The sequence below is a fragment of the Thunnus albacares genome, chromosome 2 (genome assembly GCF_914725855.1).
Source record: "Thunnus albacares chromosome 2, fThuAlb1.1, whole genome shotgun sequence".
Classification (NCBI taxonomy): domain Eukaryota; kingdom Metazoa; phylum Chordata; class Actinopteri; order Scombriformes; family Scombridae; genus Thunnus; species Thunnus albacares.
The window spans coordinates 10044431-10064387 of record NC_058107.1 but is presented as its reverse complement, the minus strand read 5'-3'; the positions used below and the strand labels follow the sequence as shown (position 1 = coordinate 10064387).

The 19957-nt window shown below is 42.1% G+C and overlaps 2 protein-coding genes across 15 annotated transcripts in view; both read left to right on the top strand.

The window, feature by feature from the left end:
- LOC122991827 overlaps nt 1-2866 on the top strand; it is a 107797-nt gene extending 104931 nt beyond the window's left edge. For 3 of the 4 annotated variants that reach the window (XM_044365214.1, XM_044365224.1, XM_044365204.1), the window contains one exon: nt 1695-2866. In XM_044365214.1, coding sequence (XP_044221149.1) covers nt 1695-2061 — 367 coding nt within the window. In that variant the 3' untranslated portion in view covers nt 2062-2866. Of the gene's footprint in view, nt 1-1021; nt 1184-1694 lie in introns of those variants that run through there. The other variant, XM_044365244.1, reaches the window with a different exon arrangement.
- A 2163-nt stretch (nt 2867-5029) lies between these two features.
- fbrsl1 (fibrosin-like 1) overlaps nt 5030-19957 on the top strand; it is a 292064-nt gene continuing 277136 nt past the window's right edge. For 9 of the 11 annotated variants that reach the window (XM_044365192.1, XM_044365149.1, XM_044365140.1 and 6 more), the window contains exon 1: nt 5031-6357. In XM_044365192.1, the coding sequence (XP_044221127.1) occupies nt 6055-6357 (303 nt within the window). In that variant the 5' untranslated portion in view covers nt 5031-6054. Of the gene's footprint in view, nt 6358-19957 lie in introns of all 11 variants that reach the window. The other 2 variants (XM_044365123.1, XM_044365157.1) reach the window with 1 other exon arrangement.

The window sequence follows — 19957 nt, the reverse complement described above, 5'->3', positions numbered from 1 at the left end:
TGGACACCTTCAGATGAGATCATTACCAGTAACACTCTGATATGAACTTTTCCTCATCAGTGTTTCTCCTCACTCGTCCCCATCCAACTCTTATGCTTTGTTCAGTATCGCATAGTAACTATTACCTATTATTATACCTATTTTTAACTATGCATACTAAGTATGACGTTAAACTGAGTATGTAATGCGTTCAAACTGCATAGTAAGTGGATTTTGTATACTAGATTAGAATTTCTGAGTATGTGGCATGAGTTTACTGGACATACTCAACTGCCCCAAAATATATAGCTTCTCTTCAAAATGTGCAGTTGCAGACTGCAAAGCAGATGGTCCTGGCACCAGCCAGCAACAGAGCACGTACAAATGTGAGTAACCAAACTGTAGTATGGCTTGTATTTGGTCAAATAATTTGAATTTGAAATATTCGAATGATGGGGTTTGTATCCATAATGAACATATCTTTATTGTCTGCTGCTAGCCAACTGATGGTAATTTAGCACAGAGGCACAAGCTGGTAAATAACACCATAGTTACAACTGTAACTAACATTAATTACAAATATAGTGTCCAACTGTAAATGTGGATGTGTGATGAGAAACTGTGATTAATAACACCGTACATCATTGTTCATTTCATCAAGAGACTGATGAAGACACTGAGCGCCTCATTAAATGGAGGGCTGAGAACGAAGTTTACAAGCATGAAAAGTTTTTCATGCTGCCATGAAATGGACTACTAGTCCATTATCTTTATCCCATGTGGTACAGTATTTCTTCGATTTTTTTCCCCCCTCCTTTTCCTAGTTTAATCACAATATATGACTCTTGGTGAAAAGTTAAACTTAATAATGATTATCAGATGACCTTTGTCTATGTTGTTTTGTAGGAACTGAAGGCATCTTGCATGGGTATGAGCACTGAGGGAGGAGAACCCACTGCTGCAAACTGGAAGTGGTTTGATACCATGGATGAGGTGATAGGGCAAAGACCATCTATAACCCCACCAAACTTCATCTCCTCAGCTATGGCACCAACCCCTGCAGCAGTGGTCTCTCCTCCAGAGCAGGAGTTTAGCACTCTGACTTGTTCTAAGAGGAAACACGAGTTGGAATAGCTCACGTTTCTAAGAGAGTTCCAGGAGACTGAGGAGGAGAAGAAACGATGAGCTGAGGAGAGGGAGGAGAAGAAGGAGAGAGAAAGGAGAGAGGAAGAGAGAAGGCACAATGAGAGAAAGGACAGAGTCAATGGAAAGCAGAGCTTGGGGAGGAACAGCGAGAAAGAGAGGAGAGGGAGAGTCAACCCTGTGAGGAAAGACTAATGTTGCTATTAGAGTCATTTGCAAAAAAAAATAAAAAAGATTTGCAGTGTTTCTTCTGATTATTTCAAAGCATTTTTTTTCTGATGGGTTATGAATAGAACAGAGGGACAATAATGACACAATAGTGCAATAAATATTTATGTTAAGAGATAGGCTTAGGCTATTTAAAAACACTATTCAGCAAGGCAGGATTGTTGATTTAAATCGGTTGATGAAAATGAAGGAAACAGCCAGTGAATGTAAACCAACTTTACTACAACTATATACATATATTCACCAGAGTTGGATAACACTGAAATTGAAATGAGGAAAGTCAGACAACTTCCTGCGTAAAGGTTAAACAAAATAAAAACTTAACAGTACTCATGTTCCTGCAGTACAGGGATTTGGTCATTTGGAGCAGACACTACAGCTGCGAGCCTGATTCTGAGGGTGTTCCAAGACCGCTGGAGTGGCTCATTGGCTTTGTCACAGTCAGCCCCATCATCACCATCAACACCTTCATCAGGCTCCAAAATGTCCCCATTCCCAATGCAGAGGTTGTGGAGGAAAAGGCAGTCAATAATGACCTCAGACACAAACTCCACCTTCACCGTGAAAGAAAAGAGATGGAACAGAAAGATGGAGTGCCACCTGGTCTTCAGCACCCCAAATGCCCTCTCCACCACACACCTTGTGTTGTACCTGCCCTTATCAGCATTCCAGACAAGCTCACAGAAAGGGGTCATCAGGCAAATGGGTTGAGCCAAGCAGGGATACCCTATGAGGTATATGAGGCACCATCCTGGAGGTGGGTACACAGCCAGGGAAGCCCACATGGACATCCAGAACATGACCCTTGTGGTCACAGACGGCTTGAAACCGGATTGAGTGGAACAGTTTCCTGTTAAAAGTAGTCTGCCGCAAACCATCCAGATGGTACAGTGTGAACATGGCACCCATTTATTCTCCCTGCCACACTGCTGAAAACTGGGGAACCAGACAGCTGCTGGAACCCAGACCCGATTTTTCCTCCAGCTCATTCCTGTTTGGGAAGCGTGCAAGCCTCCTGAAAACACCTTGGATGCCCTTGCTGACCCGGTGAATTATGTCATGACACATGGTGCAGGGAATGTCAAAGGCCTCTGACACAATCCTGTAGGACGTGCCACTAGCCAACCAGTACACAAACACAAGAACCTCACATGCCTTCCTCCATCGATAGTCGGTGTCCCCCTGTAAATGTATTAGATTCTCCATTGTTGGCCTTGATGGAAGTCCTTCCTAAGGTCACCTTCCCTGAAATAGAGGCGCAGCACAGGAACCTGCAGTACGGCCCTCTTGCACTGACCTGTAAAGGATATTTATGAAATTATTTATATTGACTATTTATTCTTATGATATATCTATTAAATTATTTACAATTACTAATTATTTTTCTTATTAGTTACATATGTTTATTTATACATATCTACTGATGATCAAACGTATCAATTTCTATGATCATGTAACGAGGCCTTTTTCACTTTGAAATGTTTTTGATGCATGAAGATTAAATGATCACTTAAAAGATGAATTTATGAGTCTGTCAGTGTCAGATGCTATAAGAGGTTGTAATTTAAGAGAGTAAGATTTTCACTTTCTCTCATCTCAACTGTTCACATCACATTAATATACTGGGAGCTAGTGAGCTGACTGAAACTAGGTAATGTGCTAATACTCACTTCTGGGGGAAATCCAAAATTTATGTACTTCTGAATCATGTACCGCAGATGAGGAGCTGATTGCCTCAATCATCTCTGTGCTGCAAGTACTCTCATATGTTGGCTAGTAAGAGGCATGGTTGGATAAAATAATTAAGAATGATGGCGAGTGAAAGTGAAGCAGGAGCTACTCTGGACCCGGGATGTCAACCTACAGTTAAGAGGAAAAATGCTCTGTACTGTAGAAAAAATATGTAGCTCTAAAATATTGAATAATTTGCCTTAAAATAATACTGCAAAATGTTGCGTTGAGTGGAAGGGGTAATGTTTTACATTTGTGATAAAACAGTTTTTATTCAACAGTAGCTCGGACCGGTAATGTTGTGATTGATACAGTCATGACTGTGTTGTTTGAGTATACTTCAGTGTGAACAGTCTGCTGGTAATGGCATACTTAATCGTTCATTTAATAGGCAGTATGCAGTACATGCTGATTGAGTATGTAGTAGGCAGTACATTAGTATGATTTCAAACACAGCCTTACTAATTAGAGCTGCAAACAGTCACAGTGTAGTTAGACATCATCTCTCATTAGATAGCCAGTAGAATGAGCTGTTGCTGCTGACTCAGTAGAATAAGGTGCTTATTATTAACATGTATTTGTATCATACAGGGTGTTAATTCACCTCATCTTTATTGTATGTCACACTTTGTTATAATACCTGTCATGTTTAACTGTATTCTTCATCATGCTTTAATTAAAAATAAATTATGAGCGCATGAGGTGTCTAACATGGGTGGCCCTACGGTTCTCCCACATTATGACTTACTCATGGACCACCCAGCATGACAGTATACTGAATACTCTCTGATAAAGTTCGAATCATCCCAGCAGGAATTAAACATGGCATAAAAGATGGCAGGTTCACAGCTAGCTCCAGCAAGAACATCCTTTATTCAAGCTCGGAGCGAGTTTCCAGTTAAGCAAATCATTATGCAAATACTAACCAGGCATTTACCAAGGAGGCACCACTTCCCTGACTTCTGTAACTGGATGTTATACTTTATAACTTTCCTCTGCCTGCAATTTATGTAGTAGACTTTCAACAAGGATCAGTGAGAATTTTAGTTTGCAGGGTTCTGCTCTTGTGTAGGACTTTAGGGGAGAGGGGGGTGTTTACCATTTATGCATCATATGAATTATTCAGTCGATTCTGTCGTTAAAAACTGATTTACAACATAAAGTATACAAAGTGATAGAGTGTACAGTATGTGTAAAATCTAGTATAGTGGTTCAAACATTTTGCATATTAAGGACCTCCCAGACCAATACAGTTTACGCAACCTCATCTGATTAGATTTAGTGGCTCCATCAGAAGATATTTGTTTTCACACTTTTAGAAAAGACTTGCATTAGTGTCTATAGCGGTGTAGTTACAGCAGGGGCAGTGAGAAACCTATAATGTAAAATAATTGTTACACAATAAAATGATTATATCATTGCTCTAATTTATACTGATTGAAATCACAGAGAAATTAAGCTACTTTGCAGAGGACTCCCTGAAACTCCCAGAGGGACCCCCTGGAAGTCCCCAAACTGCAGATTGGGAAACACACCAACCCTGCTGCTAGATTTTAAAAAGCTGGGTAACAAGGCTGGCTAAGTATGACAACCAATATTTCAGATATTTACACTAAATTATGAGTTAATCTGACCATTAAATATCACTTTCCAGCTTGAGTTGCTGAGAGAAGTGAGATAGCTGGATGATGATGGCCAACATGCCAATGGTCAGAATGGAAAAGTTGTCAAAACCTGATAGATGAGTGTGCGCACTGACAGCAACAACGCTCAGTGAGAAACGCATGATGTGGCATCAGCTCTGGCAGACAGACAGACTAAAATAGTGCCGTGTGACAAACTGTGCCCGACAGTGTGAGAGAATGATTTTTTTCCCTTTTTTTTTTTTTTTTTTTTTTTTTTTTTTTTTTTTACACCAGCTTCCTTCCTATGGTAAATTGTAGGCCAGGGGTGGCGGAAATACGTCAGTTATGTGGGTTCTCTGAAGCTTGACTGTGTCTCTTAATTTCGGATGAAGGGAATGAGATGGGGGGGAGAGGAGATTTTAATCACTCCTGTCGCTTTAAGGACACTTATCAAAGCCTTATTATGCGAATAGAAAATACCATGAGCCACTGAGCCACTGAGCAACCAGGGGACGGACTGGAGTGGATTTATAGTAAACTCAACATTATCCAAACTGGAATAGACCGCTTCATTGCCTCATGGAGTTTGATTACACACTGGATGGTTGTCGTATTCGGACGGTTCGGATCATTTAGGAAATATTGCGCATAAGTAGCTCTCAGACTTGGGATCCTTTGCCCCTGAAGCGCAGAGAGGAATAGGCTATGGCTTAAAACTCAACGCGTACGGGATTATTCACGCATCCGACAGCCACAATCGATACGTACTTGTTCGCCAGGCGTTTTGTTCCGGACGGATAGTATCCCGAGCTCTTTATTTGACAGCCTTGGATCATGGATTGGGGTGGTGGAAAACAACAACGGGCAGCGACATGATTTCTCTGCGCTGTCTGCGGTATGCAGCGAGGTTAGGCTTTAACATTGCTTGTTATTATTCCGATGCAACAAAAAGTTACAAAGCGAGAGTAATGCGTGGATTTTAACTATTTGGCCGTTTTGCACCTGCTTTAACGGATACCGCGTCGACAGAGTGCAGATTCGTGACAAAATAAAGCGTGGATCCGCGTCGCTTTGCCTTCTCTCTATCGCCTGTGTGGGATACTTGAACATTTGCTTATCGTAATGGAGATTGGGGAGGTTTATACTCAAGGTCATTGCGTGTTATAAAGCTATATTTGCGTTGTTATACACACACACACGTACACACACATAGCGTTATAGCGCAGCCTACAATCCTCAGTCCAGTGTGTGTTATTTGTTATTACACGGTGCAGCGACCGTTCAGGCGAGCACATACTGTGGAGTTATATTTATATTTCTTTTGACACTGCAAGCTTTCTCTGACAACATGGATGGGAAATTGAAGCAGGGTCGGAGATGCCGGTCCAAGCGGGAGAGGGTGCGGAGGCTGCGGGAGGCAGGGAGCAGAGACGCCCGCAGCCCCGACCCCAACTCCTCCTGCTCCGACAGGGAGGGACACAGTCCTGGGAGGGACACCGCCTCCCTGCCCGGTAAAAAGGCGCCGCACCCCGCAGCAGCCGCCAGAGCCCCGCGTCCCCCCCGGCGGAAGAGACGGGAGTCCAGCTCGCAGGAGGAGGATATCATTGATGGATTTGCTATCGCCAGTTTCATCAGCCTGGACCGTCTGGAGGTAAGCAGGAACCGGATCATTACCTGTGTGCAGTTGTCTGTTAGTGTGTTTGTGCTGCATTCTTCATCAGTGGAGTGGCTCACAAAGTGGGGGTCCTCAAGACTCCCCACTCACTCACCAGCAACCTGAGAACTAGTCTAATTTGTCTCTCATTTACTTGAGATGACGCCAATTAGTGCTGGATGAGGATGACTCTTCTAATCATCTGATTGTGCAGATCAGAGCTTCTCACACGTTCAGAGCCCCCCTCAAGGTGTTCCTGATCAATGCTTGAGCTGATTCTCAGTACACAGGACTGTTGACAGCTGCATAGTTCAATACAGAAAGTGTCCAGTCCTTTGACATGCCAATGGTGTTTGACAACCACTGCAGCACACAACTCTGTTTGCTGAATATTACAAGTTCAAGGCTTCATGAATGAGATGTTAATCACTGACAGCGTATGAGGTTGTTAAGAAAAACAAACAGGTGCTGCTGTGTCAGAAATGACTCTGACTTGGATTATTTCATATTCTGATTCACCATGAGTTGTCAGTGCTCTCTTGACATTTTGCTCTTTGATAAACTGCCTATTTCAGCAGTCATCTGTTACAGGCTGATACACCATGTGCTGATAACTTTGTTTCTGTCATTAACTTTGTGGTATGTCTGACGTTAGAGGAATGCTTTCAGGAATAAAGGAGGTTCTCTTGTGACATCCTCTTATCTTTGTTATCTCATTACGCTCCAAATGACAAATAAAACATTACTCCCTGTGGGACATCGGGCTGAGTGACAAGGCAGGCAGGGCTGTGTTTTTTTCCATGGCTCATTCTGGGAATGGCAGCACTGTAGTCGAAATATAAATCAGCGGCTTTAATAAACATAGCTAACATATTACATGTCCACTGGGGTCTGTGTATTTTAAGATGATGACCTCATTTGAAAGCCCATGGATCATACCACAGGCCACCTCATTTCAGTGACAACCTCCCATGTAGGCTCAGCCATGGAATTAATCATGATTGACTCTTGCCTCCTACATAGTGCTCAGTATAATATCATGATCAAATTCAGATTTGTAGCAAAATAACTGCATGAACTATAAACCAGTGGTGCATCCTCATACAGAGGCTGAATGGAGGAATTACTCACTAGTTGGAGCTGACCACATTTCACCACCTCCCATCTGTTAACAAGTTTAACCTGTGCAGGTCATCAGTAATTATATTCCATTTAGCCTGGCCCTTCATGGTACTTAGAGTGGGTGTAAGACAGTGGGATTGGGTGGGGTGGGGGTGGGGGGGTAAAGGGAGGGGTGTTTGTGTGAAGTGAAGGAACATGAAGCCTAATCACCAAGAACTATTGGAATCCTGTAGTTAATATAAGACGGATAACACCTGGAAAACACCAGTGCCACTTGGATGCTACAGCAGTGTTTCCCTAAGATGCACTTGTTACACATTATCAAACGTGCATAAGATGTGTGTGTGTGTGTGTGTGTGTGTCGGTTCCCATTCTTGCAGATTTGCATGAGCGCAGTGCGATGTTGTATCCGCAAGTTTTTCTGCCCTTTGTGATGTGTGGCTGCCACTTCTGACAGCTGCTGACTGTGAAAGACTTTGAGGATGTCATAGCAGCAAAAGTGCTTTTTACTGGCATCTTCTGCCAGTCTGCTGGTGTCTCCGCTGCTGTCAACACAACGCCTTGACCTGTTGACTTTTAGGAATATTCTCCTGTGTATTTGATGCAGTTATAGGTCATTTCAGTTCAGAAGTTTCACATCTGTTCCAGAAACAGACGTGTTTGTTGTTGTAAATCAGGTTGTTTGTAAAACGGTTGCTGTTTGGATGCTTTATCATAACTAAATATGCTGCCGCTATGTGTTCGAGGGGAAATTAAATTAAATAATTATCCAATTTTTGTTTTATACTGTACATTTGAGCGGTAATAGTTTTCTTTCTCAAGTGCTACATCCATGTTGTATGAACACAGAGAAAACAGTGTACGCTCCAAAGAAGCTTATGTTTTCAGGGATAAGCAAATGAGGCATGATATGGCTCTATGTGAAATGATACTCACATGCCAGCTACTTGTTGGTAATTGGCTTGATTTGCACGCAAATGGAATGCGCTTATTAAATGATATTGGTGGATCTGGTACAATTACAAGAAGGATTGAGAAGGGTATGTTTTTTTACGGTTTACTATTTGATTTCTGCGGATGTGGTGAATTATATAAATATGCTGAATTTATATTATACAATATTTTATAAGGGAAGGCAACAATCATGTTATTTTTCAGTTAATAAGCTGCATCGCTGTGAATGAACTGCGGTCTTTGAAATGCGTACACACTGAAAACGTCTCATGATGGGGTCATGACTCATGCTTTCACCTACTTACTGCATGCTTGAGTGGAGCTCATGACCCACGCTACCTGTGCTAATTGCTCATCAATTATGAGGAGGACACGGCAGCATTTGGCCAGGGAATAGCTCTGACCTACTGCATCATGCTCCGATAAGCTCGCGCACCCCCGGCTGAGGGAGCGCGTGGCCCTCTTGACCCCCGTCGAAGTGACTGATGGCCAGCACGGTTGTGTTGATGTCAGGCCATACAGTCCGGCTACTGTCTCATTAGCATTCTGCCAACATGGATATCCCATCCCCCCTGGGTTCACTGAGCCCACATGGCCAACATACCAATATTTACTCTATCTTGTTTCTTTTAATCTCTGTGTAAGCTCTTTGCTGTTCTCTAAAGCACTGCGGGATGAGCATGTTTCATAAAATCCATGTCACCTTTGGGTTACTGTCACAGTCATTTGATTGTCTTATTTTAGTCTATAACTTGTGTACAGCTGCCACAATCTGTTCATAAGAGCCTGAGGTTACGGGTTTCTCCCTCGAGCGCTTCAACTTTAAACACACTCGGTTGGTTGTTGCTGTTGATATTCCAGCTCTGCACTGATAGGATCAAGCTCCCTTGATGAAGGCTTAGGCTCCGGTGGTCTCGCTTGCACCCGTAACCTGTTTCATTACAGCCGAAAGCAATTTGCAGCCGCGACCGCATTTGATTATGGCGTGTTTATTTGCTTTGAATCCCCTCGTTTCTCATAGGAAAGCCGCTTACTGTACCTGTGCAAATCAACTGTACAAACACAGCAGTTCTGCTTTTGTCACGGGCACCTTTTCAAAATGTTAGGGATGATTCAATGATGATTCAAGGAGTATAAGCACAGTCAGTCTGTTATTGTGGGTCTTTTTTAAAGAGAGAAGGAAAACCTGGTATGTCCAAATTGGTTGGTTTTCATATTTCTGTTTTGGAGTGAAGGATTAAGTCATCAATCACTACATCTCTTATTCCTAAAAAGACATTGTAAATTTACCTCGTTTCAAACGCTGAAAAGTTGATTTGCTAGAGATAGAAGGTTTTCACCTGACAGCAGCGCTATAAAACAATTACCCGCTGCGGCTTAAACCCTCCAGAACTCTCCCTGTGGGTATCGAACAAGTGAGCAGATAATAAAATGACACAATTATCCATCTGTCACAGCATTAATAAGATGTTTGATTTGCTCCATTTGCTCTGTGAGTGACGTTGGAGTGGCAAATCCCCTCTCGTTAATCCACAATCCTTCTGTTCATCTGCTTTAACATGAATTTACAGATTTGTTTGGGTTTTTCGTTCCGCAGCATGAGTTTCTAAATTCACTCTAATGGGGATTTAGGTTTAGTTGATTTAGTGATATTACAACAGTGTCAAGGGCAGGAAGCAGAAAGGCCAGGGATTCTGGCACAAACTGCTTTCATATATAGAAGCTCTAGAGTCTGTCTGTCTGTCCATCTGCCTGTCTGTCAAAGTTGTGTGTTCTTTATTTATCCAGGGGAGATTTGCTAAGCATGCTTGCTCTTTTTCTGCACGGCCCCCTTTTACACAGTTACACTAATCATCATCTGCTGTTGGCCGCAGAGCAGCTCTACCAGAGCAATATGGAGAAATTAAGTCCTTTGCCCTAGGGGATCTTGACGGTAGTTGTTAGGGAAGCTGTGAGTTGCTGCTTCCCTTTCTCCACCCGTATTTTCCCCAACTGGTGCGCGGATCTAAGCTAGCGACATTCCAGTTACAAGTATGCTTCTGTGTATCAAGTGCTAAAGATGAAGGCCTCAAACTGAGCACCCATCAGAATGAATTTTTAGGCTTTCTCTTAAAATAACCACACTTGCACGCAAGTCCCATCACATTCATTACTGGGCTTCCTGATATAGAGTTCTCATTGTTAGCACTCAGATAACGCCATGTGTTCCTTATTAGCAGTCATCAGTACAGCTAACACTCAGGAGCGCTCTTCTGTCAAATGACAACACTTCAAGTAAGAACATAGGAGACACCGTGAAGAATTAATGAACAGAAATCCACCTTGGTAGCACCTAAGCAGAGTTGTATCAACACCTTCTCAGCTTGAGCTGAATGATGCTCTTTTGGGATTGATGGGTTACACAAGATCATAGGTAGTTTGTAAATCTTTTCTTAGAGGGCAGCTGTGTGCTTCTGCTTCTGCTGGTACACTATGTGATTGCCAGTTGAGTAACACAGTGCAAACTGATACTGACACTCGAAGCTACAGCAGTCATTGCTGTAGTAAGACGTCTTGCTTCCATGGTGAGGCAGCAGATTTGTTGCAGGGGTTGCAGCAATCTTGCTTCGTGTTTTCCCTTTCCCCCGACGGTGATAGTGCTGTGCATCATATGCCGGCACTGACAAACAACTCCGGCTTTAATTAACGTGGCAGCCCCCCGAGGCTCCGCTGCTCATTGGCTGACGCATCCCACGGAGAGAGCTTTCTTAATGCCAGTGGGACGTCCCCCGTCCCCGGCTCTCTCTAACTGTCACACACTGTAGGCGACAGCGTGGCTGATAAATGCATGGTTACATACGAACACAAGCTTTCCCTGTCTGTCTCACACAAACACAGGATTGAACCTTCACCGTCCATCTGTCCGAGCCATCGACCACTGACCTAAATATTTCAACGCGAGGAAGGTTTCCAGTGTGTTGTGGAAGTGTGTTGATGTGGATCTGGAAGCACGGCAATCACTTGCTCAACCCCCTCTGTTATTACAAAACTACACTTGTGTTCAAGCATTGAGGATTTATGTGGCACAAAATATAAGGCAACAGGAGAAAATGCTTCAGCTTTTGCTTCAGCTTTCCAAAATTCAAATAAAGCGTTACGAGGGAGTTGGAGGCAGGCTAATATAACATATGAAACACTTATGTACAGCACCATTCAAAAGTTTGGACACACCTTCCCATTCACTTGAATGAGAATGTGTATCCAAACTTTTGACTGGTATAATATATGTAGGATCTTTAGGGCTGCAGAAAATTATTATTTTCATTATCTGCCAATTATTTTCTCAATTGTTGGATTATTTGTTTTGTCTATAAAATGTGAAGAATGCTCATCACGATTTCCCTCAGTCTTAGGTGATGTCTTTAAGTAGCTTGTTGTGGCCGTCCAATAGTCTGAAAGTCTGTTGATCAACTAATGAATTAATCCAGTAATCATTTCGGTACTAAGGATGTTAATGAATCAAATGAATAAATCACTCTGTATTGATATTTGGGCTGGGTATTATTTAGAATTTTTAGATAATAGTGCTGATGCAATGCCTGGTTTTGGTACTGATTCTAAAACAATACTTTTTTGTTTTTTGGGGAATATAGACGTGTATCTCTACGAAACCCTTAATTAATTTGACAAAAAACTGAAGTGTCGACCCTGTCGATGAGATTGATTTATAGGGGTAGAGCCCTATAAATAGCAGCCAATCAGAGACCCCCCTAGGGAGCCAGAGACGAGGTCTTGACAGAGGACGGACTGCAATGACAGCAGAGAGATGAATTAGGTAAGGTGGTTTAAAGGCACCCTGTGGAGATTTTGACCACTAGTAGCACCATGGAGCAATGTTTTTACAAATGGGTTCAGATTTTGTTTGCATTGTGCATGTGTGTCCTTGCGAGCTTGAGCAAACAGGTGATGCAATATACATTCCCTCTGCCAGGTTCACATTAATCCGCTTAGCAACAGTCAGTGGTGGTTACGTGCAAAGAAGTGTACTCAAACTCACCCTAAAGGCTTCATTACTGTCTAAAGTTGGTGAATTTATGATTTTAAATAAGAAAGTGTCTGGCAGACCAACTTTTGCTACAGACACATTTCACTCAGCACCAAAAAGTATTTAGGCTCTATTCCTAACCCCTGAAGGTACCAGGCAGAAAAGATTTATCTGTGTCTGTCTTTTCTTAATTTCTAAGGCTTTCAGCTAGTAGCACTGGAATATATTTTGAAAGGTGGTGGAATAAATGCATGCTGGCCCTGAAGAGTAGTTTTTGAAGCGCTGTCAGTTGTCTATTTTGAGGTATCACTCCACATTCTGAATGTACCAGGGCTACGACAACTCTGAATAAGAGCCTCTTTGTTTTCAGGTACAACGACTGGTGAGCAATTGCTGAAATGTGCAGACGGTACAACATAACTGACACATATTAAGTGGCACATAAAAGCACGTGGGTATTTTGTTGTAGGCATATATATCCATTTCCTGCTTGTCGTCCCGAGCTGTCTTCCATCTTCCTGTCTCAGTGTTTTCATTGCGGTGAATGACAGGATGTAATTATGCTGTGATTAAGATGCTGTTCCCGAGCCTGCGATGGATTAGGAGCTGCACTGTTAGAAGGTTCCCCGGTAATTATCCACTGCTGATTTGTCCCCCCCCCCCACACACACACACACACACACACACACACACACTTTGCCTTTCGTAACCCCTCTCTGGTTCTTCGACTGCTTGATTAATGCGTGTTATTAAACAATGTTAACAAAAGACATTTCATTTGAGCATTTTGTGAAAAAGAAATTCTTCAGAGATAACTTCATAGTAATGATATTTGTCATTCAGCAGAGGTATTTTCCAGCCCTGTGATTTTGGCTAATATATAATGGCTTACTTGGTCGGAGAAGCTCTGAATGAATGACTAGCAGACGAGGGCTGTGAAGGATTTACAATAAAAATAATGAAACCTAAATAGAGAGGGCACTCTTTAAGAGGCTCATTAAGTAATGGCTGTTTTCCTTTCAGCCATGTCCTTTGCTGACAGAGAGCAAAGAGAGAGCTCTGAAAGCCTGGCTTACTTCAACCTTCACATCGCTTCAATCCCTTTTTCAACATTTTGTTTGCATGCGAGGGTAGGTCATTTTTTCCAGCCTTGCAGACTCAGTCACCACAAAGGTCTGTTGACAGGTCTTACCGAGTCGTGTGCGTGTGGGGGAAAGTATTAATAACGATTTGAACAAAGCTCTCCTGAAACCAAGGTGAACACTTATATGAATAAAGTGGTTCACTTGGCCATGTGGGGAAGAAAATCCTTTTGCAGTTTTAGTGTGTTACACTAGGCATTTCTGGTGTTTTACACGATGGAAGTCATTTAATGAAGTCAAATTTTAACCCCATGATAAAACGTGTTACTTTTCTAAATCTGGGGGATGATTCGGCAACATGATAACTCGCACACACAAACCTGAAGTCATCAAAACAACATGCAGATTACAAATCAGCCTCCATTCCATGTGGTCATGTTTTTAAGGAGGCCTCTTTTTTTTCGAAGGCATGACTCACTCAGTCGTGACATTGCGTGGAGTCTTGCTGCATGTTTTCTTAATAAATCACTCTTGGTGTGAAAGCAATTAGCGTTAACAGTTGTCGACATGCTCTTCTGCTACCGACACTCGCTACTAACACCAGCTCTGAGGGGAATAGTCTTTATAGACCAAGTGAAGCTGACAATAATTGCTCAGCACTCAGCTCTCTGTCTGAAATAAGATATGGTGATATGTTAGTGTGCAATTTATTACAGCTCATTGTTTGTTGGTATTTTGATTGTATTCACAGCGTTTAGCCTTTTCTATCTGCCCGTGTGTTTGTGTGGGTGCGAGCAAAGCCAAATAAGGACTGTTGCTTCAGTGTTTTTGTGTGATAGCTTTGGCAGCCATATAACAAGCCATGGCCAAGATAATAGAGCTTAGATAAGAGGGCAGTTATGCAATGAGGAATTTCTCTTTCCCATTGCCACTTCTGTTCCATTCACTGTCTGGATGACATTTGCCTGACAACTGGGGACTGAGCTGCCACACTCAGTTTTCTTGTTGAAATGAAGCACCTTGACACCAATCCACACTTTTCTCATGGAAAGTGAATGGCTTGTTTGCCAGAAGGTTTGTCACTGTATCAGTCTGTATCATCAACCTTTCAATCAAGCGTGGTCATCCACTTTTGACATGAATGGATGTGGTAGAGTTTGTCTGTTCCCTTGTTAGGACAATACTTCCCCTTTCAACTGAATTGATCCTTACTGGACACTTTAACTGGAATCTATATTGTTTTCGTACAGGAAGGAGGCATTTAGGCTTATTCTGCTGTCCTGACTTTTCCATGGTTCTGAATTTGTGCTTTTGTTAAATGTTAAAAAAAAGTTTGCGATTTTTCCACGTCTGTCTTAATACAGTACTGGTGCCATATTTAGACTACTAAAGCTGTCACTTTTTCAAAAAATCAAGTTTGAATGAATTCAGACTAACAGAATACATTTGAATGAGTTCAAACACAACCCATGCAAGTACATTTCCTGTGGACTGTTCATTCAACAACTGAGTGACACGCTAGCATTACAAGGCAACTGCATTTTACAAAGTCAGCAAACAGAGGGACAGTGCATTTTAGGAACGTGCAACCATCACGCAGAAGATAACAACTCAATTTATCTTATTTTTGGCTGATCTTTGAAATGTGGAACAAGGATTTTGTCCCCATGTCTTTACAGTGTAGTCCCTCTATGAAGGGAATACTTCATTGCCACTATGGAGAGAGGGAATAATTATAGCCACCCATAAGTCTTTCAATATACATGTGGCATGTAGTATTATATTTACTACAAACCTCTCCTTGAATTATTATTAGTTATTTTTATAGTAGCGTTAGAAGTGGAATGGTAGTAGTGTTTCAGTGGAGTGTCTTGTGGTCTGCATGCTGTTTTCGAGGATTTTTGACGCTGCCAATATTAAATTATAGGGGAAACACTAAACCCTTTTGGATTATTTCTCTGTAAGAACCGCTTTCAAAAAATCATACTGGAATTCAGGTCTTGTTCATCGGTCAAACCCATAGGAAGCAGATTTCACACATCAGTTTACCTATACTTTTGTATGTTTCTGTATAAGATATCATCAGTTTTAACAGGCTTGACCTGTTGCCAGCTCCAACAGTCCTCACTTTATGGATTCTCTCATCGTCTATGAAAGTCAATGTTGCGGCTGTGTGCTCAGCAGAGTGAAGAGAGAGAATGTGTTTGAAATATAATGAGATATATAATAAGGCATATGTAACATAACCGCCGCCGTAAAACCCTGCAAGGGCAAGACAAGCTCTGTCACCCACAGTGAGATCCAGCTGGCAGATCTTCCAAAGAAAAGTATCGTTAGAGTTTCCCTCCTCTATTCTTTGCCCCTGTCGATCTTGTCACTCTGACTCCTCTTTCCTTATATACTGTACAGACAGCAAATACATCCTCTGACAAATTTGCTCTTTGCTTTTTTTTTTTATCTCTTTTAATCCACAGGTTGTTTACCCATAGATCAAAGGCAGTAAAATGCATCTGCTCCTCTCTTGCAAACAGGCCACACAGCTCATTTCAGAGAGGCCACTTTGTCAGTGCGTCTGAAACGAGGACACGCACCTTAGAGCCAGCAGGGCTTTACCCAAGGCGTGGAATAAGATCAAAATTACACACACACACACACACACACACACACACACACAGCCTAAGCACAAGGCCAGTTGTTGAGTCAATAAAGAAAACAGGCAGCGTATGAGAGTGAGAGAACATAAACAGAACTCTGCCAAGCTACTGTTTGCATACCACGTCTCTCAGCCTGCGAGCACAGCAGCTGCGTTAACCGCGTGGAGTTCAAATACTGCGCTATTTATAGTCACACTGATGTTATGATTTGTACGTATACCGTATTTCCTCAAATAAAAGACGGTAGTCAATTGAAAACCGTCTCTCTGATAATGGCAGGTGGCATGGTGGACGTGAAAAAATAAAGGTCGGCCCCAAGAACAGGGCGGGGGAAGAAAACAAGGGTGGATAAACTCCTGGTGCCAGTTATATAATGTGCATGCTAGTTAAGCATAAATAGTAGTTACCTGGGTTTAACTCCAGTTTTATGAGTACATGTGTAGCTCTCTAGCCAGTCACAGAGAGGAGAGGGGGGTGGAGGAGATATCGGGCTCGGGTCCAAGCTCAGTGCTGGCGAGCACTGAGCTTGGACCTGAGCTCCAACCAAGCCTGAGCTCCAACCAGGTTCAGGCGGGGGGCGTTGTGTAATTCACCCAAATGTCTAACCCTCATTAAAGGACTACATTGAATTTTTGGGAGCTTGTTGTTGGCTATTCTTCAGCCTACAATATCTGCACAGATAGGGAAAACAAAAGGAAGATGCCGCTTTTCAAGACTGACACTGAGGATTACATTTAGGTTTTCCACGTCTCAGAGGTCACAGCAGGTAGGCAGGACAAGCCACTTTGACTATCTGTAGCTATGCGAGAGCTGAGCACCCATTGCTACCTCCAACACGGAGTCAAATGAAATCCCAACACGTTGTTATCAGCCGTTAATGAGACACTTTGTGGGAATGAATACCATCCCTCTCTTCCAGTCCCCAAGGCTCGCCATCCAAACCACTGGTGTGAAGCGAGCACTGTGCGCAGGCACACAGAGAGAGAAAAACAATAAGGAAGGTAGAGAGTTGGAAAGCGACGGTATGGCAGAAAGAAAGAGGGAGTACGGGGGGTAGTATTCCAGCTTCCTGCTTAATTGCTTCCTGGCAGCAGAGGTAAGCTTGTTCTCAGTACATAAATCCTCCTATTTTCATTTATCTGCTCCAGGTGTTGATGAAACAATTCCCCCGCTGGATAATCATATTTCCCCTCCCCGCCTGCCAAGAAACTGAGAGTGAGATGGAGGCAACCCCCTCTTCCACCCATCACACAAACACTCACACACACCACTAGGTCCCTGTTTGTGTGTGAATGGCTCTCCTTGGCGTTTCAATTTGCACAATAATGCAAGATGTGGAAAACGGTTACACACACTGACAGGCTACACGGGGGAGGTGGTGGGTTGCGTGTGTATACTGTAATGTTTGTGTGTGTGTGTGTGTGTGTGTGCCATGTGTGCAATGCGGTGTCACCCAGAAGCGGGGCAACCAAATAAGTCAGTCAAACTTTCATTTAATCAGTGAGTCAGTCAATCAATCAATAAGTAAGTCAGCCTGTCAATCAGTCACCATTCAGCTAGTCAGTCAGTCAGTCACTCAGACAAAAAGTTATGAAGTTAGTCATTTAGTCAGTCAATGAGCAACTCAACTGTCACATTCAACATCATCATATACTCTCCAGAGAGGAAAATGACATAAAGTGCTTCATTTGAAAGATTTCACTCCAAAAATTTGGAAACATTTTTTACAAAAAACAGTACTCTACATGAATACAAGTTGTATACAATTTGTTAACCTTGTCAAATGATACAGACAAGTCTTTTGAATGTACGAATGAATTTTACCTCTACCTCTCCTCAGCAGTTCCCTCTCTACTGTTGACTGATACGGTGTAAAGTTGTGTTTTATGACTGGCAGAACAAGCCTTTATTTCTACTAGCCGTCAGTCATTTGGTAGTATGTGGCATTGCCTTTATCGGCTCTGAAGACTATAAATGTAACTGAGGGTCACATACCACTGGAGGCCTCTCCAAGCCTCTATAGCTGCAGGCAGGCATGTTAAAACCAAGGGCAGACTCGACTGTGTCTGAGCTGTCGTTGAATAGAGATATACCGCTGTGGATCCACATAAAGGTACAGTGTGCCTCCCTGCAGTGCTTTATTTATGATGGAAGGCTTTCCCATACCTTGCAGTGGAACGTATTAGTGTACCATTAAAAAAGTCGTATTGTGTCATGATTTAAGCAGCACCACAAGACCATGGTAATGTATTGATCTTTCAGGGGGAAGGTTTATCATTTTCACCTGCTGTTAACAGGAAAATCAAAGTACAAACACCTGTAAAGCTTGGAGATATTCAGGGTCTTGCCCAAGAGCACTTAAAAAGCAAATTACCCACTTGACATTGTGACATGCTTAGAACTGTCATTAACCAGTCCAGTCTAACTGCTGTTACTTACTTATTAGCAATGCAACCAGATCCATGACAAGAATCCACAGCGGACAAAGCAGGCAAAGCGCGCAAATGTGTGTTTTTGGGCCCTTCGGCAAAACAGCAGGCATTGTTCGAAGTAGAAGGCACAATGGTGTTTCTGTTCAAAACCAGCACAAGTGAAAGCTTGTCAGAGCCGAGGAAAGCGAGGGTGAACAGATAGAGGGGGAGAGAAAATCACGTGCTTACAAAAGCAACCTGTTAGAGCGCTGGCTGTGGTTATTTATGCTGCTGTCAAGGGAGCAATCTGCAGTTTGGGCAGGTTTTTTACTGTAACTTTCTAGTTCCTCTCTCTTTCTTCTTGTGCCATGCCAACTTTTTCTTCCTATTTGTCATTGTGCCTTACTCTCAGAATCTATCTTCAGTGTTCTTAATAGAAAAATAACACTTTGATTTATCATTTTGGCTCATGTTATAGTCTGCTTTTTGTTGATTTCTTACATTTCACTATCAACTAAATTGTTTGGTCTATAAAATGTCAGAAAATAGTAAAAAAAAAAATAAACATCACAGTTATTGAGAGCACAAGATGATGTTTTCAAATTGCTTGTGTGGTCTAAACCAGTCATCCAAAAGCCCAAAAATATGCAGTTTACTATCACATAAGACAGAGAAAAGCTGCAAATCCTCACATTTGAGAAACTGGAACCAGTGAATTTTTCCTGAAAAATGGCTTGAATGATTATTTAATTACCAAAATAATTGGCAATAAATTTTCTGTCAATCAACTTAAATAATTGACTTGTTTCAGCTGTAGTTATTTTCAAAGTTTGCTCATGAACAGTGATTAGTCCATGAAATGCAGATTGAGTTTAACACAGTTCATATTCCACCACAGAGCAAACTCTGTAACTCTTGAAAAATCAACAAAGTAATGTCTCCTACTGGTTATCTATTTGTTTCTTTGTTTTATTTTTTTTTCTTTCTGTCTCAGCTCAGTTTGCTTACGGAGGCTGCTTTTAACTGCACCTCCATATTATTCTCCTTCTTTTTGGGAAGGAGCACTTATCAGTGCTGCTGCTGCTACCTCACCTATTCCTCCATCTGCTTTGTCCAGCCTCAGGCTCTAGCAGTGGTTACCTCATTGTTAACAGGACTGGAAGCTGGCTATCACTTATCTGCATATATTGCAGGAGTATATACAGTACAGATCAAGATGTAGTGGAAAAGACTAAATCAAATCTGTTCTCATTTATGAAGTGTGACCTGATCAAATGGAGGAAATATTGATTAGGGTCAGGTTGCACAATACCGACAAATACAACTTCTTAATTGATGCTGTTTGATTGA